Genomic DNA, 26,450 nt, shown 5'->3' on the forward strand with positions numbered 1-26,450 from the left:
TTTCATAATGTTGTGTATTTCTTTGACTCCTTCAGAAATCGATGGTGGATAAAATCATATGTTTTTGATACTGTTTGCCAAATTATTCAAGTGTGTATATGTTAACCACACACACACAAGCACACATTCACGCGTCAATGTTTTATATACATCGATTCAAAGTCGGGGAAATGACTTTAGGCAACCAAAAGACTCTGGTTCTCGCAACCTTGGGATTTGATTAAATTTTTGTTCTCGTCCGCACATTCAGTTTGTTTGTTTGTGCCTTTACTGCCTTTCGTTTCATTCATCTGCGTGCGACAGCCCAACATTTTCCCATTATGTTTTATGAAAATACATTCATTCACACACCAGTACATTCGCACATATAAAACGCACCACAGACATTGTGTCACATTCGATATATATTAGAGACACTGTCTCTCAACAAAAAAAAACTCTGAACACTGAACATTCGCTGTTAACATGTATATCTACCTCCTTCGCGCCTTTTAAACTTTCGGTAGAATTACTTCTTAAATATATCTCTCCATCGTTTTGTCACGGCGCGCACATTACATCTCTACAAAAAAAAAACATTTTTTTGGTGTGAAGTACAAGTGAAAGAACGGTGTTCTAATCAACAATGTAAAGTGAGTTGAAAACAAGTGAAAAGAAAACGAAAATATCAAGAACATTTCAATCCTTTGCACACGCATACAATCGAAATATTCGTAAAAGACAAGAGGGAAAAAAATCGAATCATCATAAATTTGATGCTCACTCAAAATATCTCATTCGCTTCGGGAGCTTCCGAATACATATATTATATATATATTTTCTCTTCTCTTTTTTTAGTGCGTTTCGATTCGTCACACGCTGCCGAACATTTCGAGAGCGAAAATATTTTTGAAACAGTGTAAAATAGCACATCGGAATAATAGTCGTGTGCCATTTTAAAATCTCCCGCTTAAATTAAAATCATTTTTCGACTAATTGATATCGCACGGTGCGAGAAATGTGAATAATTTATATGATTAATAAAGCCAATTTTTAAATTTTTTTCATTAAAGCGGACAAAAGACGAAAAGGACAATTTGATATTGATTCTTAATTTTTCTCGACGTTTTCGTTTGAGTAACCGAAATTGAAGGGAATTAAAACAGAGATTTAAGTGCAATCAAACAAAAAATCGTGATAAAGTGAACAGAAATAAGAATCGAATTTATTGGAAAAAATAAAGTGAGTGTGTGCTTGTGTTATTTACAAAAAAAAACGGAAAATTTCATTACCATTCCACATATATACATAGGCACAACGAGAGAGAGAGAGAGAGAGAGAGAGAGAGAGAGATAGATTTTGTGAAAAGGAAAGAGAACGAGAGGTGAGCAGCAGCAAGGTACGTTGCATACAATAATGATTTAACAAGTGGAAAATAAACTTTTTCACATAAACAAATCAACATACAATAAACCTTACCCGGTGTTTCAGTGGTAGCAATGTGAAGAAAGCTTTTTAGAAGGCTTCGCTAACCACTTCGTCTTTCGTTTAAAAAAAAAAATAATAATAATTGATATCAAGAATCCAATTTTCAATTCTAAAGTAAGATTAAAGCGAATAAATTGGCATACAGTGTGTTTCTATGTCATAAATTAATTTAATTTGTACTTGTGTGCATGTAAGCGATTGAGAGTGTAAGTGTGTCGTCTTCGAGCATCGTAAAATGTTTCTTTGAAAGAGCAAAAAAAGAGAACGGTTCATGTATTATAAGACTGTAATCAATATCAATAAGTGGCTTTAAGTTCTTCCATTCTACCTTCCAGTAAAATCTCTCCGTTCAGTCACCATAATGGCCACTCTTTTTCCATTCAAATCCGTATAAATTTGATTTTTGAAAATGTTCACTTACCGTAAAAAAAGAAGGACAAAAATGGCAAAATCGAAAACGATTACGAATTTGAGCATATTAAGATGTTCACGTATCGTATAACATACTTTTCATAGTAAATGTCATGCAAAAAAAAAATTGAATTTTATCACAAAATCGTTTTGATTACGTACAAAATCGTTTCCAAAAAAAGGTGAAACAATTGAATACGGCGTATTTTTTGTTCACCATTCAGGTCTATGACTACATGTCAAAATAAACAACGCAGCAAGTGTCGAAAAGTTATAACATCATCGAATCGATTTTTATGCGATGCACGTCAATATAAACAAATTATAGACTATACACTATTTGTGAAACTTCAAGGATTAGTCGGTGTTTCGCAAATGCATGTATGCACCGACATATAAACAATTCGAAAAGTGTTGTACAATTTTAGCATTTCTCGCATTGTGCACCATATAATTGAGTACTTTGATTTGCTCTTGAAAACATTCGTGCACACACACACATAATGTCAAGCACATGTAGCTAATCACAATGAGGAATTGTTACACGAGCATTTGCATAAACGTAAAAAACGAAATTGAGCAAAATAAAAAGCGAGCGAGAGAAAAGAGTGCCAAGCTGAATGCCATTCAACAAATCTGGTCAAATTGAAGTGATTTTTCTTATCATTATTTGTGTTGAAATGCATACTGAGCATAGTTGCCTTTTCAGTTTTCAAGTGATATCTCTTACCTTCAAAACTATGTTTAGTTATAAATTTTTTGTGTTCGTTTTCTAGTCTTTTGTTCAGCTCGAACAAAAGCAACAAAGGGGAAATCAATGTTGTTTTATTTGAAAAATTCTTGTGAGTTGGATCGAAGAAGAAAGGTACAAGTCGAAAGGTGGAATTTTTTATTTTTGGATAGAAATAGTACGGTCGATAGGATAAAAAGAGAACAACACGAATCAAATAAAGGCGAACATTTTTTTTTGTTCCTGTGTTGTTCAAATGCTATACACATATACATTTGTTAAACGTGCTTGACCCGAGCAAATGAACAAGCTTTTAAGTAATTGCTTGTGTATAAAAATATGAAAAAAAAAAAAATTATTACAAGTCATTTTCATAGGCGGATATTAGTTGTTTGGCATGGATCAACATGATTGGCCATTGCTTTGAAATGGGTTTCGTTAGGTTTGTTTTCAATTTTCATGGATACATTCAAATTGAAGGTCACACATGCGATTTTATGTCTATAAATGACGTGCATTCTCTCAATTTAAATGGTTCGGTATTTAAAAGTCAGCATTATAATACTGTTTGAGCAAAGTTGCTAATTCTTATGCTATCCCTTCCACAATTTTGTGGATGAAGATACCGCCGTTGTGGCCAGACATTATATCAACATATCAGCTGAATCAGCTCAGGCCGAATGTCAGGCGCTGAAATGGAGTTTTTCTAACTATAACAATCACATCTATTTTTTGTCGCTTCCATATCAATGCCTGGTCGTTAGCTGCTTGAGCTGATTCAGCTGGCTGAAAATATCTCAAAATAATATCTGGTTGTAACGAAACAGTACAGCATTTTATCAAATTGAATTCGTAATTCATCCACCAGAAGGGAATTGACTTCAACCATTCGATTCGCATGCAAATTTAGAAACATTCAACGGTATTTTACACCGTGTACCGTGTTTTTGCTGTCTCTTTCTTCCTCGCGCGGGCTATTCACATTTTCTCAGCTACCATTTGTCAATGCGACGGAATATGAATCTAAATGAATTGCATGTGCACAGCATTTGTAACGTGTCATGATGGTAAAGCGAAGCGACATGAAACCCACTTGAATTGGTTGTGTTGGCTGGTTTGAAATATTGGTGAGAAAGCCACACAGAATTGTAGAAAATGTTTATTATTACTATTGTTATCATAATTCATATCGAATGTGGCTATCAAGCCGATCACATGCACTCCATTTTTTATTAGTTGGATGCAAACAATTTCAAATTTCAATTTTATCACACAATAATAAGGAACAAACAGTGGTATTGGTACCATTACAACTGTTTTTTTATTATTGTGCCGATTTCATGCCAACGGTAGAGACCGATCCGCTGCGTTGTCTAGATATGTACTAAAAAAACCACCACATCGTGTGAATACTAGTCGCATCGTGTGCAAAGTGCTCAAAAAGTGTCAATTCATGCAAATATCAAGTGTCCCACCAGTTTTGCTTTTTCTATTAACACTCTCAAATTCATTGCCCTTCTTTTCTCACGACAGAAGTGTTTGTGTGTGTGTGCAGGTCAATTCCATTATAGAAATTGAAAAAAATCTATTTTATGTTATTTATTGTTGCAATTAAATAAACCACTTTAGAGAGATTGGCCAATATGAAGTATGCTTCGGCAATTTGAGTTTATGTATTGTATAAAATAAATACCTTTCAAGAAGTCTGAGTCATCGCATAAATAGATAAATCTATTTTCCATAAATTCGATTGTGAGGAATTGGCATTTGTGATATTGTGTTAACCAATATTTTATACCAATAAATTGAAATAATAATTTTTTTTTGTAGTTTTATCATTAACACAGATCTAAAGACACTCTTTTGTCATAAGCATATGTCTATGGCTTCTTTGACAAAGTCTTTCGGTTTATTAAGTTGTTTATTATTAACCGTATTTAATTCTCTCTTCACTCCACAGGAATAATTAACGATGGCACATTTAAATATAATACACTTTAATGATATTTATAATGTTGAAGCAAATTCGGCACGTGAACCTGTTGGAGGTGCTGCTCGTTTTTTAACAGCAATCAAATCATTTGGCCATTTAAATCCTTTGATATTGTTTAGCGGTGATGCATTCTCGCCTAGCATTCGTAAGTTAAAACAACATAAAACTTGTAATTTTTTTTATTAAAACAATTACATTCCTTGATCTGCTTGTGTCTTTGCTGTTTTTAGTAAGTACGTTTACAAAAGGGGAACAAATGATTCCGGTGCTAAATAAAGTCGGAACTCATTGTGCTGTGCTGGGAAATCATGATTTTGGTGAGCTGACTTCGTTTATTTATTTATTTTTTGGCTTAAACTTGTTATCTTTGTATTGCACTGTTTGCCATATTCAAAGAATTGAACTGTGGCACAATAACATAATCACAATGAATTGTGTCTCTTAACCACATTTAGATCATGGCCTTGAGGTGATAACAGAACACATAGCAAAAACGAAATTTCCATGGCTGATGTCGAATGTGGTGGACAATGAAACTGGCCGATCGTTAGGTAGCGGTAAAACTACATATGTCATCAAACACAATGGCATCAAAGTTGGTATAATGGGTTTGGTTGAAAAAGAATGGTTAGACACATTACCAACAATTGATCCAAAAGAAGTGACATACACTGATTTTATCAAGACCGGCAACAAATTGGCGACTCAACTACGGAATGAGGTATAGAGGATTGTTGTCGTTGTTGTTGTTGACAACTTTGACACGCTTTTATCCTTCTGAATACAATTGAAATAAGAACAAATAATAAACATGTGGTTTCCTTTCTTTTATCTTCTGTATTTTCACACAGGGCTGTGATTTGATAATAGCTTTAACACATATGCGGACACCAAATGATTTTAAATTAGCGAACAATGCCAATGGCATCGATATCATACTCGGTGGTCATGATCATGTATGCGAAGATGATGTGGTAAATGGCATTCATGTCATCAAATCGGGCACCGATTTTCGACAATTCGGTTTGATAACAATGACTAAAAATGATAACAAACAATGGAATACAACATTCAAAGCAATCGATGTAACGTCCGAATATGCTGAAGATCAGGAACTAAAAGCCGATCTGGTTAAGTACACTGAGTCAATTGAAGAGCATATGAAAGAAGTGCTTGGTACATTTAGTGTTGAATTAGATTGTCGTTTTTCATCAATTCGAAAATCGGAAACGAATTTGGGCGATTGGGTTTGTGATGTTGTACTTTCTGCAACGGGTGCTGATGTTGTTATTTTAAATTCAGGTACTTTTTTGATATGCAATGGCTTTTGTCAAATCAAAAATTTAATTTACATTTTTTTTTATAGGAACCTTCCGATCCGATCAAGTGCATCCGGCTGGTCCGTTTACAATGCGAGATTTGGTTAACATTGTTCCGATGCATGATCCATTGGGTACGGTTGTTTTTCTTATTACCAAATTCATTTATTAAATTGTTGATATTTTTATGGAATACAGTTGTACTTGAAGTAACCGGTCGAGCGATTGTCGATGCACTAGAAAATGCTGTTTCTGCATATCCAAAGTTAGAAGGACGTTTTCCGCAAGTGTCAGGCATTTGTTTTGTATTCGATCCACAAAGACCACCATATTCTAGAGTAATTGCCGAATTGGTACAAATCGCCGACGAATGGCTGGATTTAAAGCAAACCTATTCTCTATGCATTAAGAGCTATATGCACAGCGGTTGTGATGGTTTTACCATGTTTAAGAATGCTAAAATTATTGTGAGTTATTTGCGTATTTTTTTTTCATCAACTTTTCACATAATAACTTTTTTTTCTTCAAACTTTTCAGATGGGTGAGGATCGACAATTGCTATCCGTTTTTTCGATAATTTTTCCATTATGTTCCATTCCATGTTGATTAAATTTCCATATAATTTTTTTGTTCATTTCTGATTCATCCCCAGGTGAGGACGAATGTCCTGAATTAGGTTTAACCTTACAAAATCATTTCCGTGCCATTGATGTTCGAATGGGAAAATCAAAACATTCAAAGCATCGACAATCGTTGGTGACACTGTCGCGTCGTCATAGTATGGTTCAAATGTTGGAAAACCTTGAACTAGATGGACCAACACCAATGCGACGCATCTCATTGAGCAACGCACCTGCAAATCCATCAACGAATCACTATCTACATCATTTGCAACAGCATCAATCAACGAGATCGATGGACGCATCGGTGAGACGAGCCAATGTAAGTGATTTTTCTACCTTTATACATGACATTTTGTTGAACAATGGTTGACATGTCAATTTTGATATTTAGTTTGGTCGCCGTGCATCATTGGAAGATTTGGAGCAAGAAAGTTGCCAACTAGCGCCCGCTACACATCATCGAATCATCCAATTGCAAAACGAAGACCATCTACAGCAATTGCTGCAAAAGAAAGCTATTTTGGAAACGAATCGAAGTGTCATAACTGAAGATGATGAAACATCACCACAATCTTAAAGACGACAACAAAAAAAACGGAAAGCAAATGAGTCTAATGTAGTAGTGTTTGGAATATTTAAGTCGATTATCACGCTTCTTCCAATTAATTGTTTCCGTCAACAACTAACAACACTGAATGATATTATTAACAAATAACACTGCTGACTAGCGGCAACTATCACTAATATTCATAATATGTTCAGAATGAATTTTATAGATATTATCTGGAACGCGGGTCCATAAAAATCATCACACATACCAAAAAAAGAGAAAGAAACAAACAAAAAAATACGGTATTTTGTTCATATGGCATAGGTCTAAGTAAGATAAAGTGTATTTCATACTTTTGTTGTATGTACTTTGCTTGAAAATTCGCATGCATGAACCACTTTACTTTCTAATTTGGACAGAAACGTTTAAATATCTACCGGTAGAGTTGAACTGAAGAAACATGTGTTTTTATCAAAAATTCAGAGCGTTTTTCTAACGGACATTTAGGAAATTAGATGGAAGTAACGACTCTAACTCTATCTCTAGATATGAACGACTCAAAATTAAATGAATAGAAAAAAATGCAATGCAAAATATGCTCATGATAAGGGACAAAAAAATCCATAATATATTGAATGTAAAGTACTTATTAATACAAAATATATATATATGTAACAGCCATAGCGGTAGCACTATCTGTAAAGTCAGATTTTCTTTGAAAAGAAAATGATAACTGTGTAAGTAAGTAATTATGTGTGTTCACCACCACATGTGGACTTTGTCACGTCAAAAATAAACTAAAAGACCATAGAGGCGCTAATAGACATTTTAAGTATTTACAATTAAATAGGGAGTGATTTTTGCAATAAAATGCAAACAAAAGCCATATTCTCCGAGAAAAAAAAACACCGATTATTTTTATTATCTAGGTGAAAAAAAAACAGAGAGCCTAATGAATGTAAAACTTGTTATTCTGTACATATAAACAATTTTAATTTATTGTTTTTAATAGATGCAAATTAAACAATGAAACTGTAACTATTTAAACAACAACAAAAAATACACAAAAAATACCATGTCTATATAATTTTCGAAATGTTTGTTGCATTTGAAACGTGCAAACGACAGGGAGAGAAATGATTTAACAAAAAACACACTTCTAATTCCTATCACAAAACGAATGAACAAATTAAACACTATGTACAAATTCTATTCAGATGGAATGATTGAATAAAAGACAAATTTTTATTTTTATTTCTACGCAGTGAATAAAGTAGGCAAGCCGATGAGGGTTAATTTTTTTATAATTAAATCTGTGAACACATTAACTTAATCATTGAAATACATCCAATCTGCACATAAATATTAGGATTTACTTTTAGTTTAGGTGTTGATTAGAATTTTGTTGTTCATTTGGAAAATCTGTGATTTCCATCCTTTGTTTTTGATTTGAAAAATCAAATCGTTTCTTTTTTTAATTAATTATTTATCGATATCAATTCAGTTATTTAAAGATACTACAAGTTCGGTAAAATATTTTAATAATAAAATTCTATAAGAATTTTTGTTTTGTCTCATATTTTTCAAAAAAAAAAAAAAAATTCGGAAATCAACATTTTATTTTTGTCCCCGAAAGTCCACATTTTTTCCGTACAAACATTTTAAAATTTAAAACTTACATATACATTGAATATGTGTTTAGCTTGTGAATATTATTATGTTGTTGTTCATAAAATGAGCTTTATTCTGCCAAATTACAAAAATAAAACAAAAAAAAGTCCGTTTTTAAACGTTTGCATTTTTTCTTCAATTAATTTTAATTTGAAACATGCTTTACGGTTCACATTTTCATATGTCACATAGATTTTCCCGATACAAATGTGCATGTGCAATTTAGCCGAAGAAAATGTCAAAAAACCACTTGGACAAAAGCGTTGGCAAGGTTGGTGAAAATGAAATGCGTATGTGTGTAGTCGAAAAGGGATTCGAGCATGATATAACGGTAAGTAGGAGAAATTTTTGGTGATGATACGAAATGACGTTAACAAAAACATATACACACACACTCACACACGCATATGTATATACAGAAGCGTGCACGTTCGCGTACACATGCACATTGATGAAAAATCGAATCACTGTTTACTCGCTAGCGTCAATGATACACAAACCGTCATCGTTTACATTGAATCGCTCTGTCATACTCTATACTGGCAGGAGAGCGTGAGCACAAGTAATTTTCAAGCGAAGGGAAAAGAAGAAGGAAAAAAAGTGCGCGCACACTATAAAATCAGACGACAAGAGGTAGTTATGTCGACAATGGCGAAAGGAAAACATTGAAGGGTGCACGAGAACGACGACGACGACGGAATAAAAAAAGAGAGAGAAACACAACGACATAAATAATTCGGTGGGCCAGAGCTAAAGTAATAAAGTGTCAAAAAGTGATATTATTTTTTGTACGTTGTGTTTTTGGTTTGTGTCGAATGGGAACATCGAACAAAAATTGTGTGCATGAAAAATATTGAATACAAAAAGAAATACCAACAAAAGTAACGACGACCACGATATCTACGATAAAAAAAAATTGCAAGAAGCACACCAGTTTCTCGGCCAGGCGATTGATAGAGAAATAAATTAAGTGAGTGAGAAAAAGAGTGAGTGAGATACAGAAGGAGAATGTTAACATTGTTATTGTTTTCGCATCTTGAATAGAAAATCTAGAACATGTTAGTTTTAATTTAATTCAGTTTTTTTTTCGTGTGTTGTTCTTCCATTCAGATAGTTTGCATTCAGTAAAGAACTATTTAGTTCAAATTTATTTTCGGAGTTTTTTTGTTACTAGAATTTCATTACAGTAATTGTGGAAAATCTGGTTGTATTGCATTTTCGGTGAGGATTAAAAACGTTGACAAGACAAAAATGAAGAAAATGAAAAGATAAAAGAAGAAAGTGCTCTTCTCATATAAGAGAATAAAAAACGAATAAGTCGGTGGCATACAAGTGAATGGAATAGAAAATCATACAGCATATCACTTCGGGAAATGCTTTGATCACATTCTTTTTCGTGCTAAAGAGCACCTTTTTCTACAATTATGTTGAATACTCGTGGAAAATGACAGCAATTTGGGCGAAGCATCGCCAATTCAGGCTCTATAGCCTTGATGAATTACACGCTGTGTATTGTTAAAACTTTTTTCATGTTCCTCTTGTTACTCAAACATTGAAACATTTAAGAGTGAAAAATAAAAATTATAATAATAATATTCCATTTGAATGGTTAATGATGATTTGTCCTTCATCATATTCTGTTTTCTTTTTTGTTGTTGAGCAACCAACCAGATAATATGCGTTTTTTTCTCACTCAAATCTATACCTGATGATATCGATTGAAGAAAGGGAATTGTCTGATCAATTATTAATAGTTGAATGCGTGATGATTCAATGTTTCAGCAATTTTGCAATTGCATATAGATTAACGTAACAATCGATTTTCACGATGATGAACCAACTCGCGCTCATGATACTCTTTTTTCTAAAGCATAAATAAAAGTATTATGATCGCATTTTTCATCCATTCACCCGATGTTATAACATATAAACTGTGATATTATTTGATAAATCATATAAGCTGTGCAGAACACAATATGACGCAAATCCATTGCCACACAATTTATAGCAAACGACGAAAAGAGCAACGAACTAATAACGGCAAAAGAAACAAACTTCAACGACATCGATGCAAACATCGACGATTCTTATTGTTTCAATTCGGCCGCGGAGAAGAGTTTTTTTTACATTCATTGTTGAAATTTCGACATGACCGCCTCAAAGAATTTCCCTTTGAAAATTCTATTCATATTTCTGGCGACCTCATTTGGATAAAACTACAAACCGAATCAAGACTATTGATTTTCATGTAAAAACAACTTGAAACAGTCACAAAATTATGTGTGTTTTCCGTATAATATGTATAGTTTGAACGATCGTTTAAAATTCCACGTAATGCATTTCGAGAACTATTTTTCATTTCACGAAGAAAAAAAAATGCAAAGAGAAAACAAAATAAAGAGATTAATAACAAATGAGATCACCAAGAAATCGCATTTGAATGAAAGCGTCGACAATGCATGTTGAAATCATTCAAAATGTGCTTGGATTCTCCACTTGTTTTTATAATCGGTAAAATATCCGTCTCCGCGCGTTAATTATTACACAATTTAAGCAAGCGAACGAATGAATGAAAAATTGTACAAAAAGATCTTGAGTGTAAGACATTTTATCGTTGCGAAACCATTAAAACCCAACTCAAATGGAATTGTTTTGACTTTGACAATCGACTGTATATGTACAATCGTTTTTTTTAAACTGGAAAATGGTTCGCTTTGACACGAATCAGCACAATATCAACTGAAAAGAAATGAAATTTGATTCTTTTTGTCATTTAAGTCGTAATTTTAAACTACAAAAGTATAAATTGATACCAGTGTAATACATTCTTATGCAGCAGCAAATCATATACCAAATAACAACAATATTTTTGCATATTTATGCATCGTATAAACGACACCACAAAACCAACTTTTAGTTTTATTTGCTGCTTTCATCGACATCATTTTGAAAAAAAAAAAAAAATAATAATAATAATACCTCACACGTGGTCCTATATAGTGTCGTATATCATTTGCAGAGTATGCAGTGTGAAAATTGTGGTCCAGTGAGAAGGATTTATCCCATTTTCACTCGATGTATGTGTGTGTGTCATTCTGAAAAGTCCGCTCGATTCTTTTTATTGTACAATATTATAAAAATTTCTGCAAATCATTTTAAATGAAAACAGACATTATAATGAGATATTTTCAGCCAGATGAATCAGCTCAGCCAGATATCGTCAGGAGCTGAAATGGAGTGAAAACAATAAAAGTGATTGTTATATTGATTGTGACAATGTAAGTGTAATAATAAACATAACAATCACTTCTATTGTTTTCACTAAATTTCAGCTCCTGACGGTATCTGGCTGAACTGAATCATCTGACTGAAAATATCTCATTATAATGTCTGAATGAAAACCACCACTGATTATATCAGCATAATTTAAAATATGGATTCTCTCTTACTCAGCATTATTTTCCTATAAAAGTGTGACAATTGCGTAAGATGCACTCTATGAAATGTGTGCGTGTATTTTGAAAATTACAATTCAAAGATTTGTTCAACCAACCATATATTTTACAATCATTTTGAATGCAAGCCAAAATGTGGTTGCTACACCAATTTCTCAATGGTGTGCCGAAAATGAGTTCAACCGTATTTTAACACATACGGTTTGCCATTTTGCCAACTCGACACTGCAAATTTTATTCCCTAATAGGTTCAATTGATTTGATTATGTTTCGAATGATCGTGCTTTCTAGTCAAATGAAAGAGTGAGAGAGAGAGAGAAAGAAAATATGAAATGCACTGTACCTTACTTACAAAATTAACGCAATGCGTCCCCAACATATCGACTAGGAGTTCTTTGCGCGTAAAACATTTTTAAAGCAACGACCTACTGACTAAAAATAACGCTTGCTACTTCGGCTTTACACTATAATGGTGTTGAAAGACGACAAGCGAATAATTAATTTATACTGTTAAATGACACCGAATACAAAGAATGAGAAAATAAAACACATACAGAGAAATAGAGAGAGAGCGCATAGTGTCTATTTTAAATATAATTGACAACAAGAAATGCTGCATTTAAAAGCATGCAAGAGTGCTCGAAAAAATGGAATTCAACATAAAATAAAATGAAAAAAAAAACTTAACATATTTTTATATTCGTTTGTTAGAATGTTGATATGTGCTGTGTTCTATTTTATTCGGCGCTTGCATATTAAATACGAAGAATAAAATATTCGTAAATTGAATTTCATGATGTCCAATTTTTTGCGAGGAAATTGCTCATATCCTGATCGAAAACACAGTCAACGTATATTTAGTTATTGAAATTTTCAGCTTTCACTTATGCTCAAATCTAATTGTTTTATTTCTCTCAAATCCAACAGATATTTTAGCATGACAGCTGCAGCTATGGCTGCCGATGCTAGTTATGATCCAGGTAAATTAAATTAAAAGAACATATGTACTTTATCTAAAAAAATATTTTCAACGCAATTTTGCTGAGATCTTAGTCAAATCGTGTATGAGCATTCAAGAAATCATCCATTTTTTTTGTTTTGAAATCAAGGTTACCATGTAAAAAAATACAGTTCCGTCGATTTTCGAATGATTTCAATGTATTTTTTGTCTTTTTTCCGCATGTGTTCACAAATGTATCTGATTTGAAGCGTCGAATAACATTAGCGTCAATTTTCATTTTCAATAAAGAAACGCTGAACATTAAACATGCATGAAACATATCAAAAATGTATCTCAACCAACATGTACCGAGAGCTGGTTGTCAGTTGGAAATTGCATTTGAAGCAATGTATTCCATTTCATTTCATTTGAATTAAAAAGCTTATTCAGTCAAATTGTTTGAAAAAGTTTCGGTTCCATTGTTTTTTTATCTTTTTACCAACTTTATTTTTATAATTCTAAACATACAAGCAGATTCTATCTGCATACCATTCTAGCTTCGAATTAAATTTACGATGAAATGATTTTTGTCCGAATCATTCGACGATAAAAATTCTTAAGAGTTCTTCGTAAAATGCATAAGAAGATAAATGAAGAAGAAAAAATGAGAGTCGAAACAACGTTCTATATTTTTTAATCGTATATTGGCTGTAGGCAAATAAAATCGTTGATTTCAACTCTTTTCTGTTTCAATGGTGTTCCTCTTTTATGATGATTATCTATTGGTTTTCATTGCAGTTTTGTCAAAATTAGTGACATCATTGAAAGAAGCTGAAAGTTTGTCCAGCGAACAGGAATTACATTTCCTGCAAAATCTATTGGAATCAAAGGAAATAAATGCACTGGTGAATGTACATAGCAAAGTTGCAAAAGTGTGCAAAGATAATAAATGTGCACCACTTATGTCAAGCTCAATACAGGTAATTAAATGTGCCAATCAATGTGTGCATGCAATTGAAATGACATGTGAATTTTGCAGGTAGCATTAGATGTGTTGGAGCATTTATCACAGCGGTGCCATATTTCGCCAATATGCAAGGAAATGTTTTATTTATTACAAAGACCTCATGTTCAGGTAAGATCTTTGATCGAAAAAGTGGATAGCTTGCACTTTCAAATGGATATAGCATTTTTGTTTCATTTTGATAATAAATAAACCATTTCAATTGTTTGGTTTGTCATTGATGTAGAGTCTATTGGCCACTCATGATGCAATCGCACAGAAAGATTTTTACCCACATCTGCCTGATATCCCGATAGAAGTGGACGAAGATGAGGAAACTGTGAAAATAGTACAATTGGTGAAAAGCAATGAACCACTGGTACGATCATTATTATATCTTCGGGTTTTTTTTTCTTTCAAGTTTTCCATTTAGTAATGAGCATTAAAAATCATCTTGTTTCCGTTTCAAAAAATGAATTTTTGTTTTTATATTTTCTTCCCATAACATTAACTCTTTTTTTTATTAATATTGCCACAAATGGTTTCTGTTCCCTTTGTGAAATATATAAAAAACATACACAAATTAATTCAGATCAAGAGATCAACACACAAATAAACGATGAAAATGACACACACACTCTACCTATACACACACACATTTACACAAAACAAACAAACACACAATCAATAATGCACCACAATGGATCAGTATGCAATCAAAAATCAATTTTTTGTTCATTTCAGTTATGGTTATTGTTCTGTTTCAAAATGAAATTCGTTCGTTTTTTTATTTTTGCTTGGTTTTTTCTTTTATTAAATTCATTCCATAATATTTCATTCATGTTCGAGTCTAAATTAAAAATCATCAATCATCTCTGAAAAATATATTGATTCCAAATGATAATTTGATTAATAATAATAATTTCGAATACTTTTTTCCGTGTCTTGAACCAAACAAACAAATTGAACAAAAAAAACTACCTCGTTTATGAAAAAAATAACAAAATTGCTAATTACGCGCAATAAAATACAACATTCAAAATGAAAATCAAAACCACAATAATTGACACAAACATTCAAAATCGAAAAACAATAAAACAAAATTAAACCGAATAAAAGGTTGGAGCACAAAGTGCGGAGCCAATAGTAGTAAGTAACGTTTGTGTTGTGAATGTTTCATATTTGTGTATGTTTATTTAAAAAGATAAATCGATGGAAAATGACAGAAAAAAGCAATTTTTTTTTCGTAGAACGTCTAGTAACAATTAGGCATTTTATGCCAATGGACGATTGGCTATCGATGAAAATTTCATGAAAACGAATCGTTTTCCAATTGAAATATATAAAATGTATTTGAATGTTTCATGAAGTTTTCACAAATAAATGTGTTGTTATTTGCACCAAATGCGAAGTCTTGTAATATGTAGACTTAATAATGTAGCTGTAATATAGGTGTGAATGCATGAACCGAACCAAATGGTCGATTAATTTTGTCAATATGCATACGTTTTGCAGGGTGCCACTATTAAAACTGATGAAGAAACCGGAAAAATTATCATCGCTCGTATCATGCATGGAGGTGCGGCCGATCGATCGGGTTTGATACATGTTGGTGATGAAGTGATTGAGGTGAACGGCATTAATGTTGAGGGGAAAACACCAAACGATGTCCTAACTATTTTGGTATGCAAATCTCTGTTTTATATTTAAAAAAAACACTCAATCAATATTTTTCAATTAAACTTCGTCTTGTTAAAAGACACTCTTTTTTAATTTTGTAACTTCTGTTTTAATGCATCATGATATGTTTATAACTGTTTTAATCACAAAAAAAAATCAATGTTGTCATTTATGCAGCAAAATTCAGAGGGAACGATTACATTCAAATTAGTGCCATCAGACGGTAAAGGTGGACAGCGTGAAAGTAAAATTCGTGTTCGTGCACATTTTGATTATAATCCTGAAAATGATCCGTATATACCATGCAAAGAGGCTGGTTTGGGTTTCATACGTGGTGAAATTTTGCATATCGTTGGACAGGTACGTTAGAAAAAATGTGTTGTTGTAATCATAAATAACATCAATTTCCACATATTTTCAATACAACAATAATTCATTTATATTTCAATAATAATTTATTAATTTATGAAACTTTTCAATATTTCAACGTCAACAAATAAAATTGCAGGACGATGGTTATTGGTGGCAAGCACGAAAAGAGTGCGAACGAACGTCGAGAGCCGGTTTGATACCGAGTAGGGCTTTACAGGAACGACGAATTATCTATGAGCGTACACAAAAGGAAACGAACGGAGACACAAAAAGTAAATATCATTTCATTTTACATTAAATCATCGTCATTGTTATGTTTGCACTGCATGTTCTTTTCAATCAAATAATCAATATTTATATTCTTTGTTTTATCCCCCATCAACAACAACAACAAAAAAAAATCAAATCATTTAAACCTTTCTCCCCACCAATGTGCTGCTGTACTAAAACTATCATCCATTGGCAAATACGTTTTTTAATCACACATCATAAAATTCGAAAATATTTTGCACGAAAAAACCATAATACATAAGGTTCATGTGCATCAATCTGTTCGACACCACCCCCTTCACCTGATTCATCAAATACAATCACGTGTCGTGGACCAAAAACTAAAAAGATTATGTACAACCTAGATGAAAATGATGATTTCGATCGAGAGCTCATCGCCACATACGAAGAAGTGTCAAAATTGTATCCACGACCCGGTGTTTATCGGCCAATTGTACTAATTGGCGCACCTGGCGTTGGACGTAACGAACTGAAACGACGACTGGTTGCTCGTGATCCAGAAAAATATCGTAGCCCAGTGCCATGTAAGTATTTCCATTTGAAATGAGCGAGAAAAAAAAACGAGTTCAAACATTTATTTTTGTTTACATTCGATTAACATTGACAACAGATACAACACGTGCAATGCGACCTGGTGAAATTCCGGGACGTGAATATTTATTTGTAACGCGCGATCGAATGGAGACCGACGTATCGGCCGGTAAATTTATCGAAAGTGGCGAATACAAAGGTCATTTGTATGGCACAGCAGCGGAAAGTGTTAAAGCAATTGTAAATTCAGGACATGTTTGTGTGCTTAGCCCACATTATCAAGCAATTAAATCGTTGCGCACACCACAATTGAAGCCATTCATCATTCATATTCGAACACCGCCATTCAATCGATTGAAAGCGACACGAGAAGCAAATCGAGCACGATCAACATTTGATGATTTAAATTCGAGAGGTTTCACGGTATGTTTTCAACGCATTTGGTACAAATTTTTTCTCAAACTTTTTTTTCATGAATTAGGATGAAGAATTCAATGAAATGATTCATTCGGATGAGCGCATTAATTTTTTGTATGGACATTTCTTCGATGAAGAAATTGTGAATGACAATTTGGCCACTGCCTTGGAACAATTGTTGGTATGCGTAGAACGTGCCGAATCGGAGCCATTATGGGCACCATCATCATGGGTGCAATAAAATCAAATCGACCCTCAATCATCTCGCCGGTCATCAATGAAATTAGTGTCCCAAATTACCTCCGAATATTATGATAGCATAAAGTCGAGTTGAATTTAAATAAAAATTATATATATTATATATATACATTAACTGTAAACGAAACTAATTAATTTTACCGAGCAACAAAGGCTGCTCATCATTTCAATGATCCCCTCCACTAAGAAAATGAGAGAAAAAAATGAACATTTAAAATTTACGTGCAAAAAGAGATATTTTTGTTGTAGTATTTAAAAATATATATATATTTATAGTTTTAAAAAAAATAAAAGAAATCTAATTAAAGAAAAAACACAAAAAAATTTGCAGAGATAAATGATATAAACATTCGGCGCCGTTTGCAATATAAAAAAATGTAGGCATTTTGGCTATTGTCAGAAACGAGCAGAGCTGGAGCTTCGTATACACAGTTTGGAAATATTGATTAAATTTCATTTAGATACAAACTGTACAAAGGCAACAACTTAACAGACAGTTTTCATTCACGTACTCTCGATCTAAAAACAATATTTTTTATCTAACCAATTCTGTCATGCTAATTTTTCTCTCGCTCGGTGTAGATTTAGACATGGCCAAAAAAGGAGGTAAATGGACAATTTTCAAACAAAAATATGTTCCAAAAATTGAACGAATTCCCTTAATAGAAAACCAAATAAAAGACTAGACAGAGACTAGTCACCTTTAGCGGAATTATTTTAAGCCATCCAAAATGAAATAAACAAAAAAAAAAATCCCAGTAAACTGATTATAATGAAAGCTTTACACCAAATCAATAAACTATTTAAAATGATAAAAATGAAGACGAAAAATACACTCAGTTTTAAACTCAGACCAAGACAACAAATAGAAATAATTAGAATGGCAAAATGAATGCAATTTGAGTTCAAGTTTATTTTACACATTAATAAAAGCATATTGTACATAAGTGTTCAAATTGGTTGCAAGCATTTTCAATCTGAATTTCATCCGAATTCAAATGTAAGCAAACGACAAGATTTTATTCAACCAAACAAAAAAAAAAAAAAAATAAGAAAATTATTTTATGAATCTAAACCGACTGAGTCGAATATCACCTTTCAATTCTGTAAAAAAGTGTAACGTTTCAAAAATACTGTCGCATCATTTTAGAACCATTAAAAAAAAATCTTTTCCTTTCCTTTCAAAATAATTTAACAAATAATCCGATTCAAAGAACTATCCGAATTCAATTTCTACCGCGCGTGTTTGTTATGAAACATAAAAAAGATAAATGAACCGAAGAAACCGAAAGAAAAACACACAGATTTAAACATTTCAACAATGTATATTTATTTATTTGACAATAAAAAATTTCAATTGAAAAAAAAACAATATAGAAAGATTTTTCCTCAACTGATCGTTTGTGGTTGGTAATTGTCTTCAGCAGCTCGGCTAAAATCACGACCATACTCGGCCAATCGTTGTGTCATTCGGAATCCCCAGAAATCTTTCACTTGGCGACACAAATTCAAATCCATTTCAACTATCAATAAACCATCCTCATCACGTGACAATCCCTGCAATTTTTACAAATTATTTTTTATTTAACAAAATTTGAAAGTAACATTGAAACAAACCGGTGTTCGAACGCCATTCGGTGCCGTTACATAGCTTGATCCATAGAATGGGCCAAAATCTTTATGCGCCGCCTTTCCATCGGCCGATGTAAATTCATTTGAAAAATGTTCCGTGCCCACACGATTAATGGCAACGGTGAAATAGCTATTGGCGATAGCTGCATTACGTGCTTCAATTCCCCACAGTGGTTCACTCAATGCACCAACCTAAATGCCAGCCAAAACATTCAATGGATTTAAAACGATTACCAATTGATGAAAAATATAAACAATTTATGTGAAACATACCGTTGCCGATGGATTAAAAACAATTTCGGCCCCATTAATGCCAAACATCATCCAATTTTGTGGATGATGACGACCATAGCAAATATTAATAGCAATTTTACCGAATTCGGTTTCAAATACCGGATGACCAGTATTTCCTTTAAAAATTAATAAAACTCATTGACATTTGTTTAAAGATAAATGAATGGCCTAGTGTTACAAAACACAGAAAAATGGATGATAAAATGTACCTTCCAGATAATATGTTGACTCGTTGAAGTCACCAACTCTTGGAATGTGATTTTTACGATGTTTACCAAGATATTTTCCGGAACTTGATATCACAACAGCTGTATTCCAAATTGTGTCACCGTGATTGGAATCCCGTTCCAAAATCGGTGAAATTATTACCATACCATACAATTTGGCCAACTAAAATTCGAAGAATTTATGAAATGTTATACTTGTTTCGTGGCATATAAGCGATTGATTTACATCTTGCAAAAGAACGGTGGTTTGACCGGTTTCGGCTTCTTCAGCAAATTCACACCATGGATGTTTCTCGCGAGTACAAAATGCAAATGGCATAGCTGTGAGCATTTTTTTTGAAAATTAATCGCATTGCTGTTTTTATATTTTTCTTTCAATTTCTTCATTCATTGACAAATTGTTGATTTTTTTTTTTTCAAACGCCGTGAAGTTCGTAAATTACAATTATTCAAAAGAACGAACATTCAAAATATTCGACCGATTTCAAACCAATGTTTGCCGCATAGAACGAATAAAATAGAGAAAAAATATAAACAAAAAATTGCGTCATGTTTTTCTTTTCTTTTGTATACGTCTTTTCGTTTTCATCATAGAATTCGTTTTATAAACATGAGATATTTATAAATCGTGTGTGCCGTATTTATACAAAAGAAAGAAAAAAATACATGCACACACAAATTCGAGAACTTACTCCATGCCTCTTGGAAACAAATGATATTAACATTTGATGCGGCTGCTGCTTCAACAATTTTTGTGATTTTTTCAACAATTGCATCGCGTTGGGCGCCGATTTTTTCCGTGGTTGACAAAACAATTGAATGTTGCACCGCTGCTACCTAATTTCATAATTTTGATTATGTGAAAATTGCAATTGAAAATAAACAGAAATCAAATTGACGTGAATTACCCGGACGATACGCGGTTTTCTGAGTTCTTCTGACTTTGCATCGAACGAATAGGCTTTTACTTCGAAATTATTTTTCTGCGCAATATCAAGCGTTTTTGGCTCCAATTTCAATTCATTGCTACGTTTCCATTCGACAGGCAAATACAAGTGTCAATATCAATGCATACAATAAAGAATTAATAACAAAATTTTAAATTCAAAGATGTAAACCTTTGATTGTTGGTTTATACAATGATTGTTTATAAAAAAATTATCGTTTTATGAAACGACAATCATTTGTTTGATTGATGCACGGTCATTATTTAATTTTCACTCAAATTATCGCAAATGAACTCACTCATCAGATCTCCCGTATAAAATCCGTTTGACTTCTTTTAATTCAGCTTCGGGTAAATGTTTCCGCAAGCTATCTTCAATATTTTTAAATGCACCTTCCGACATATCCAATAAAATTCAATAAAAAAAAAATCTCGAAATAACAAAGAAAAACACAATCTGTTGCAGGCGAACGATGATCACGCGTCTAAATATGAACAACAACTAATTTACATCGAACGTTGGTATGCACACTGCGCATCACAAACCACATAACATTATCACTCTAATCTAGCTGGATCGTAGCAATGTTATATTTATGTGGGTATTGAAATAAATACGTATAGAAAACCTGAAATCGTTGACACCCAACTCGACAAATGAAGAGATAAAATTTAAAAACCGATTAGGTTAAAGTGTAAGCCACAACCATAACAAATTGATATTGGAAATTAGTTTGGATTTTTTTAAAAAGATAATTCACTATAAATTGAGCGTATTTGCTTTGATAAAAGTTGTCTCGGACATTTTTTGTACAAATGCATTCTATTATGAGATATTTTCTTTTCAAATTTTTTGATATTCTTGTATTTTATTATTCAATTCAGTTATTTACAGTGCTTTTTTTTATCTTATAAACTAAAAATGATGTGATTCACATTTTTGGAATTAGTCTATCGAATCCGAGTCTTCGCTATAGATTTCATCATCGTTGTTAAGATTTAATTTAGATGTTAGTTCATCCAGCTGGGGTGTTTCATCGATTTCTTTGATGGCATTCTTGAATACGATTTGCATTTGTTTCGATAATAATGCGAATGATTTGTACATTTTTCTTATATCGAGCACTTTTCGGATTTTTCGAATTTCAGCCAATTGATTTTGTGATTTTTTATCTTGTTCGATGACTTTTGCCATTTTTAATATATTCAATGCATATGTTGATGCCATTATTAATTCCAAACTATATGGACCGAATTTTTCTCGTGTTATAACATAGTTATCCATTGCAATGTAGGCAAGTGAGTTGAATAATTCTTTTTGATCAGCTGAAAATAGATTTTTTTTTTTTTCATTATTTTTTAATTTTATTGCTGTAAATTCGGCTTGCTTGAAAAACTTACCATTCATTTGGTAGCTGAGTATCGCTTTTGCCATGAATGTTTTCAATTCATGATATTTGCTCAAACACTTTGAAACGGTCATGTAATAAGATATAGCCGCTTCGGTTTTTCGTCGTTTTCGATAAAATTGGAATTCCAAATCATTTTCGGTGTTGGTCATTTCATAGAATTCTCTCAACGATCTTGGATTTAATAGAAAAATCTTTTTGCATTTTTTACAATGAAATTTTCCAGCGATTTGTGACATAAGATGATGATCGTCTAAATTATACCACCATTGATGATCAACATCGATTGAAATTGCTGCGCGACAATTCTCATTTGGGCAAATATATTCATAAAATTTCATGAATGTTTGATCGTCACTTAAGCATTTTTCACATTTACAATCAAAGCTATATTGCTGCTTGAGCAATGCTTGACGTTCTAATTTCGAAAATAGCTTAAAATTTGGTCCGTAACAATTTAAAATTTCTGCACCTTTGGCAATATTGTAACGCGCATAAATGCTTAAATATTCACCATCGAATTTATTATAAACATTTTGTTTGCATGAATGATTGAGCATACTGACGGTCGGACAAATGGCGGTAAAAACACGGTTAAACGATACCACAAGATGAATATCGCTTACCATAATGGTTCCGGTATCACGATAACTGTAATATACAATGTGGATAGATTTTAATGGATTTTAACATATATTATTTCTTCTTATTTACCTGTAATCGCAATGTGACGGTGGCATTAATTCAAAATCACCAATTGCATGACCATTGCATACCTTAACAAATAAAAAAATATATGTTGTGTATGTTCACATTATATGATATGATTGTAATTTTACCAATTGGCCCATGTGTCGCATTAAGAGGGCTGCTGTGATTTTTTTCCATTCAGTGGTCGCCAGTATTTTTGAACATTTTGCCGGTAAATTTGTATAGAAATCGGTGCATTCGTCCAAATAGGCCGCTAATAATTCAGCGGTCAGTGCATAGCGCAAACAATCATTGATATCCATTTTATCAAAATTCGTGACAAGCCGCAATACATCGCCATACACAAAATCCGGTTCGTTTATTGATGACAATTTCTCGAATACCTGCATCGGTGTCGATTCGATTTCATCGAGTCTTTCGATTGCGTCCGCAAAACCAACCAGAAAATTACGAAATGACAAATGTGCAATACCAATTTTCATCCATAAATTCTTCTGATAACCGACACATTCATACTTGTGGATAGCTTTGTGTCGTTCAACACATAATGGACTACAGTATGTTGCACGAACACATTCATTGCATGGAAATGGGATACAATTTGTTTTGGCACAATTTTGACAATGATATAGAATGGTATCCGGATGATAATCATTGTAAACTGGCACAAATGCGAATGCTTTTTCACGAAAAATTATTTCCTCCTTTTTTATATCTTCGCCAGCAACAACATATCGACCAACTGATTCTCCGGTTTTTCTAAAATTTCCGATTTATTAGAAGACAGATAATCGTATTTGGTAAAAAATATTTCAACTAACATAATCATTTGCTTGTAGTTTTCAACATTTTTTGTTGTTTCGCTTGATTCATTCGGCCGATTTCTCATTTCTTCAAGTTGTTTGCGACGCAAAGATACTACAAAATGTAATGGAAAAAAAATTACAAAATAAGTTCATCATCTTGAATTGAATAATTTGTTTCGGCATTTAAACATTCCGAACACTTTGAATGTGGTCTTACATTTCATTTGTTTTTCAGTGAATATTTTCTTTTCGATTAATTCTTCCATTTCGTGAATGGTCTCTTCACATTTAGCTACATCTTTGGCTAGATAAAATTTTCGATCTAGCAATTTATCGCGTTTATTTATTGGATAATTATACTTTAATGCAAGCTCACAATCATAGTAACCTTCCTAAAAGATGGGACACAAAAAATTGAATTTATACATTCTCTCAATGATATCAATTGGAATTACCTCCATGAAATCAAGAATTCGCAAAAAACATGCGGCACGATTTGCGTGAGCCATTCCAAGTTCGACGCTATTCTTTGGTGCACTAAATATGGCCTTTGTATAGTAATCGGCGGCAACATCGAATGGTTCGGTAATTTCTGCAAAGTATTGATTACCACCTTGACGAAGTCGATTCGTGAGATCGGTGGAACGTGGACGTGTTTCATTCAATTTAACAATCCATCGACGAAGAATCTTACTGTTGAATTCAAAAATTGAATTTAAAAAAAATGCTTGCACATCAATGTTGCATTGAATGCTCACCTGACATCGGGATTTTGATTTAAAAAATCAACTGTGCCCATTTCATCCGAAAAAGCGTATGCATTTTTATCCAAATATTTTCCACTGTCGATGAGCACATTCATCATAATGTCCCATTGTGAACCGTTAATTTCTTGCATTTTTATTATTCACACACAATTTTATTTACAAAACAAAATGTGTACTGAAATGATCTATTCTATTTGACGCTTCAGTAATATACATAAAGAAGTTTAGGTTATGTTGACCCGCACGTAGAAATCTGTCAAACACACATATACTATGAACAATACTGTCAAAGTCTATGAGAGAGAGAGAGAGAGAGAGAGAGAGAGAGAGAGAGAGAAATAAGCTCAGATGAGTTCAAGTAGAGTAGTTCAAGTGATGTACTTGCCATTGTATTTGATGTTATTGTTATTGTTATAGCCAAGTGTGCCGGTGTGCAGATAAGAACTAGCGGTTAATTTTAATTTTGAAATAAAAATGCCATCAAAATTTGTTCGTATGGTTAATTGTTTCAAAAGGCTTTAATTAAAGAATAAAAATAATTTTTGAAAATTGGACAGACTATATGATTCATGACAATGACTAATTGATTAATCCATCGTAATAATTAATGTAAATTAGAAAATATTTTGGCTAGTAATTCTGGATGTTCTCCTTTTAATTTCGTCCATGCTTTCGTTGCAACGACTTCACTTCGATGTTTCAGTATAAAATCCAATATTTTCGATGAGATACGATTTGAATGTGCTGTATCGGCTACGATAACAAGAGTGGCTGCATTTTCCACATTCATATCTTTAATGATAATGTCTTCGCATGCTTTTTTCAATGCATCCATTTGGTATTTATCACTTAAGTAGAGTAGTCCAATGGTTAAATTTTTTAATTGTGATGACCAACTGCTGTACATATGGAGAAGAAAATCTTGTGCCACATCACTGCTGGTGTTGGAAATTGTTATCGAATTATTTGTTGAATTGGCAAATTGTTGTCGAAACACTGGACTTTGTGAGGTAAGTATGGCACGATTCACATGGAATACATTGATATCAGTCCCATTTTTAATATGAACTTCAGCATCGGCATAACGTTGAGTGAGAAAAAATCGTCGAAGTTTTGTATAAATGGATGGAGTGGCTACGGTTGATGGTACACATTGAATGTCACAGTTTGTATTCATCGGTAGTTTTCCCTGAAAATCAATTGCATTTGCCATAATATTTGGATGATTTTTCACCAATTCTTTCCATTCGGTTGTGTTGCTAATTTCATGATAATGTTCAAGCAAATAATGCGATGCAAAAATCATGATGAATCGTGAATCCGTCTCTTCTGCCAAAACAACAAGTGAACCGGCATTTTTATTATTTATTCGAATGCTGAGCCGCTTCGAAATTTCACATTTTAGCCAATCCAATTGAAATTCATTTGCAGCTTTCAATAAATTACTATATTCACTTTCGTTGTCAAATAGTTCCGTCGGCAAGGAACCAGTGTAAATGAAATTTAAAACATTTACAACCGATTTGTCGTCAATATATGGTAAATCCAATCGATTTTTACCAATTTTATCATTTGGATTCGTTTGATTTTTTAACCATATCATTGAATCAAAATATTTACTATGCGCCGCCAGAATAATCTTATGCGCGCGCACTGTTACATTTCGTGATACCACATCAATGTCGGTAAAATTGTCGTCAAAACGTAAATCATTTAGATTATTTTCGATGAGGTATTCTTGTTTCGATTGTTCTTCCGTTTGTTGACAATTATTTTGTGGTAATTTTTGTCCGAGTGTAACTTCATCATCGTTGCCAAATTTAAAGTGAATAATTAATATCAAAATTATTGTCAACACAATAAAACTACAGCAAATTGAACGACCGTCCATTGTTTTTTTTTTCTTTCTTTACACACTTTCGGTGCGCAACAATTGTTCACTAAAAT

At 32.8% G+C, this 26,450-nt stretch overlaps 4 protein-coding genes across 12 annotated transcripts; 2 read left to right on the forward strand and 2 right to left on the reverse strand.

Annotated features, from left to right (window-relative positions):
• Positions 1-220: 220 nt before the first annotated feature.
• LOC116340222 (mannosylglucosyl-3-phosphoglycerate phosphatase) lies at positions 221-8,347 on the forward strand. Of its 4 annotated transcripts, none has more exons than XM_031766586.1 (11): positions 221-632; positions 838-1,221; positions 1,292-1,378; positions 4,569-4,746; positions 4,832-4,918; positions 5,057-5,322; positions 5,453-5,903; positions 5,968-6,054; positions 6,119-6,391; positions 6,573-6,862; positions 6,935-8,347. In XM_031766586.1, the coding sequence occupies exons 4-11, from the start codon at positions 4,581-4,583 to the stop codon at positions 7,118-7,120; spliced, it is 1,806 nt and encodes a 601-aa protein (XP_031622446.1). In that variant the 5' UTR covers positions 221-632; positions 838-1,221; positions 1,292-1,378; positions 4,569-4,580; the 3' UTR covers positions 7,121-8,347. The 4 variants fall into 4 exon arrangements, with proteins under 4 accessions (XP_031622446.1, XP_031622447.1, XP_031622448.1 ...); XM_031766587.1 differs by having other exon boundaries at positions 1,053-1,221; XM_031766588.1 differs by having other exon boundaries at positions 221-627; positions 1,053-1,221.
• A 917-nt stretch (positions 8,348-9,264) lies between these two features.
• LOC116340133 (MAGUK p55 subfamily member 7) lies at positions 9,265-18,670 on the forward strand. Of its 6 annotated transcripts, none has more exons than XM_031766396.1 (12): positions 9,265-9,822; positions 13,147-13,199; positions 13,958-14,139; positions 14,199-14,294; positions 14,410-14,541; positions 15,282-15,311; positions 15,678-15,845; positions 16,020-16,202; positions 16,351-16,486; positions 16,748-17,029; positions 17,116-17,459; positions 17,518-18,670. In XM_031766396.1, the coding sequence occupies exons 2-12, from the start codon at positions 13,157-13,159 to the stop codon at positions 17,692-17,694; spliced, it is 1,773 nt and encodes a 590-aa protein (XP_031622256.1). In that variant the 5' UTR covers positions 9,265-9,822; positions 13,147-13,156; the 3' UTR covers positions 17,695-18,670. The 6 variants fall into 6 exon arrangements, with proteins under 6 accessions (XP_031622256.1, XP_031622257.1, XP_031622255.1 ...); XM_031766397.1 differs by having other exon boundaries at positions 9,265-9,750; XM_031766395.1 differs by having other exon boundaries at positions 9,265-9,734.
• Positions 18,671-19,016: 346 nt separating this feature from the next.
• LOC116340134 (beta-ureidopropionase) lies at positions 19,017-21,320 on the reverse strand. Its single transcript, XM_031766402.1, has 8 exons — positions 21,110-21,320; positions 20,773-20,890; positions 20,557-20,701; positions 20,091-20,185; positions 19,847-20,027; positions 19,617-19,753; positions 19,329-19,535; positions 19,017-19,268 (listed from the first exon to the last, which is right to left on the reverse strand). Exons 1-8 carry the CDS (start codon positions 21,211-21,213, stop codon positions 19,101-19,103), a joined length of 1,155 nt encoding a protein of 384 aa, XP_031622262.1. The 5' UTR covers positions 21,214-21,320; the 3' UTR covers positions 19,017-19,100.
• Positions 21,321-21,677: 357 nt separating this feature from the next.
• Positions 21,678-24,722, reverse strand: LOC116340122 (SET and MYND domain-containing protein 4-like). Its single transcript, XM_031766362.1, has 8 exons — positions 24,495-24,722; positions 24,192-24,429; positions 23,954-24,128; positions 23,752-23,848; positions 23,059-23,689; positions 22,934-22,995; positions 22,212-22,870; positions 21,678-22,136 (listed from the first exon to the last, which is right to left on the reverse strand). The coding sequence occupies exons 1-8, from the start codon at positions 24,632-24,634 to the stop codon at positions 21,757-21,759; spliced, it is 2,382 nt and encodes a 793-aa protein (XP_031622222.1). The 5' UTR covers positions 24,635-24,722; the 3' UTR covers positions 21,678-21,756.
• Between the last annotated feature and the right edge of the window lie 1,728 nt (positions 24,723-26,450).

This window comes from Contarinia nasturtii, unplaced genomic scaffold, assembly GCF_009176525.2.
Source record: "Contarinia nasturtii isolate CC-2019 unplaced genomic scaffold, AAFC_CNas_1.1 Cnas_scaffold_630, whole genome shotgun sequence".
Taxonomy (NCBI): domain Eukaryota; kingdom Metazoa; phylum Arthropoda; class Insecta; order Diptera; family Cecidomyiidae; genus Contarinia; species Contarinia nasturtii.

Coding starts and splice junctions, on each gene's coding strand:
- LOC116340222 (XM_031766586.1), top strand. CDS start 4,581: ATGGCACATTTAAATATAATACACTTTAATGATATTTATAATGTTGAA. Junction 6,055..6,118: donor TCCGATGCATGATCCATTGG/GTACGGTTGTTT, acceptor TATGGAATACAG/TTGTACTTGAAGTAACCGGT. Junction 6,392..6,572: donor GAATGCTAAAATTATTGTGA/GTTATTTGCGTA, acceptor ATTCATCCCCAG/GTGAGGACGAATGTCCTGAA.
- LOC116340133 (XM_031766396.1), top strand. CDS start 13,157: ATGACAGCTGCAGCTATGGCTGCCGATGCTAGTTATGATCCAG. Junction 14,542..15,281: donor TGAAAAGCAATGAACCACTG/GTACGATCATTA, acceptor ACCGAATAAAAG/GTTGGAGCACAAAGTGCGGA. Junction 17,460..17,517: donor TAAATTCGAGAGGTTTCACG/GTATGTTTTCAA, acceptor TTCATGAATTAG/GATGAAGAATTCAATGAAAT.
- LOC116340134 (XM_031766402.1), bottom strand. CDS start 21,213: ATGTCGGAAGGTGCATTTAAAAATATTGAAGATAGCTTGCGGAAACAT. Junction 20,186..20,556: donor TTGTTTCCAAGAGGCATGGA/GTAAGTTCTCGA, acceptor AAATGCTCACAG/CTATGCCATTTGCATTTTGT. Junction 19,536..19,616: donor TTTTTAATCCATCGGCAACG/GTATGTTTCACA, acceptor GCTGGCATTTAG/GTTGGTGCATTGAGTGAACC.
- LOC116340122 (XM_031766362.1), bottom strand. CDS start 24,634: ATGCAAGAAATTAACGGTTCACAATGGGACATTATGATGAATGTGCTC. Junction 23,849..23,953: donor CACTGAAAAACAAATGAAAT/GTAAGACCACAT, acceptor TACATTTTGTAG/TATCTTTGCGTCGCAAACAA. Junction 22,137..22,211: donor ACTCAGCTACCAAATGAATG/GTAAGTTTTTCA, acceptor ATCTATTTTCAG/CTGATCAAAAAGAATTATTC.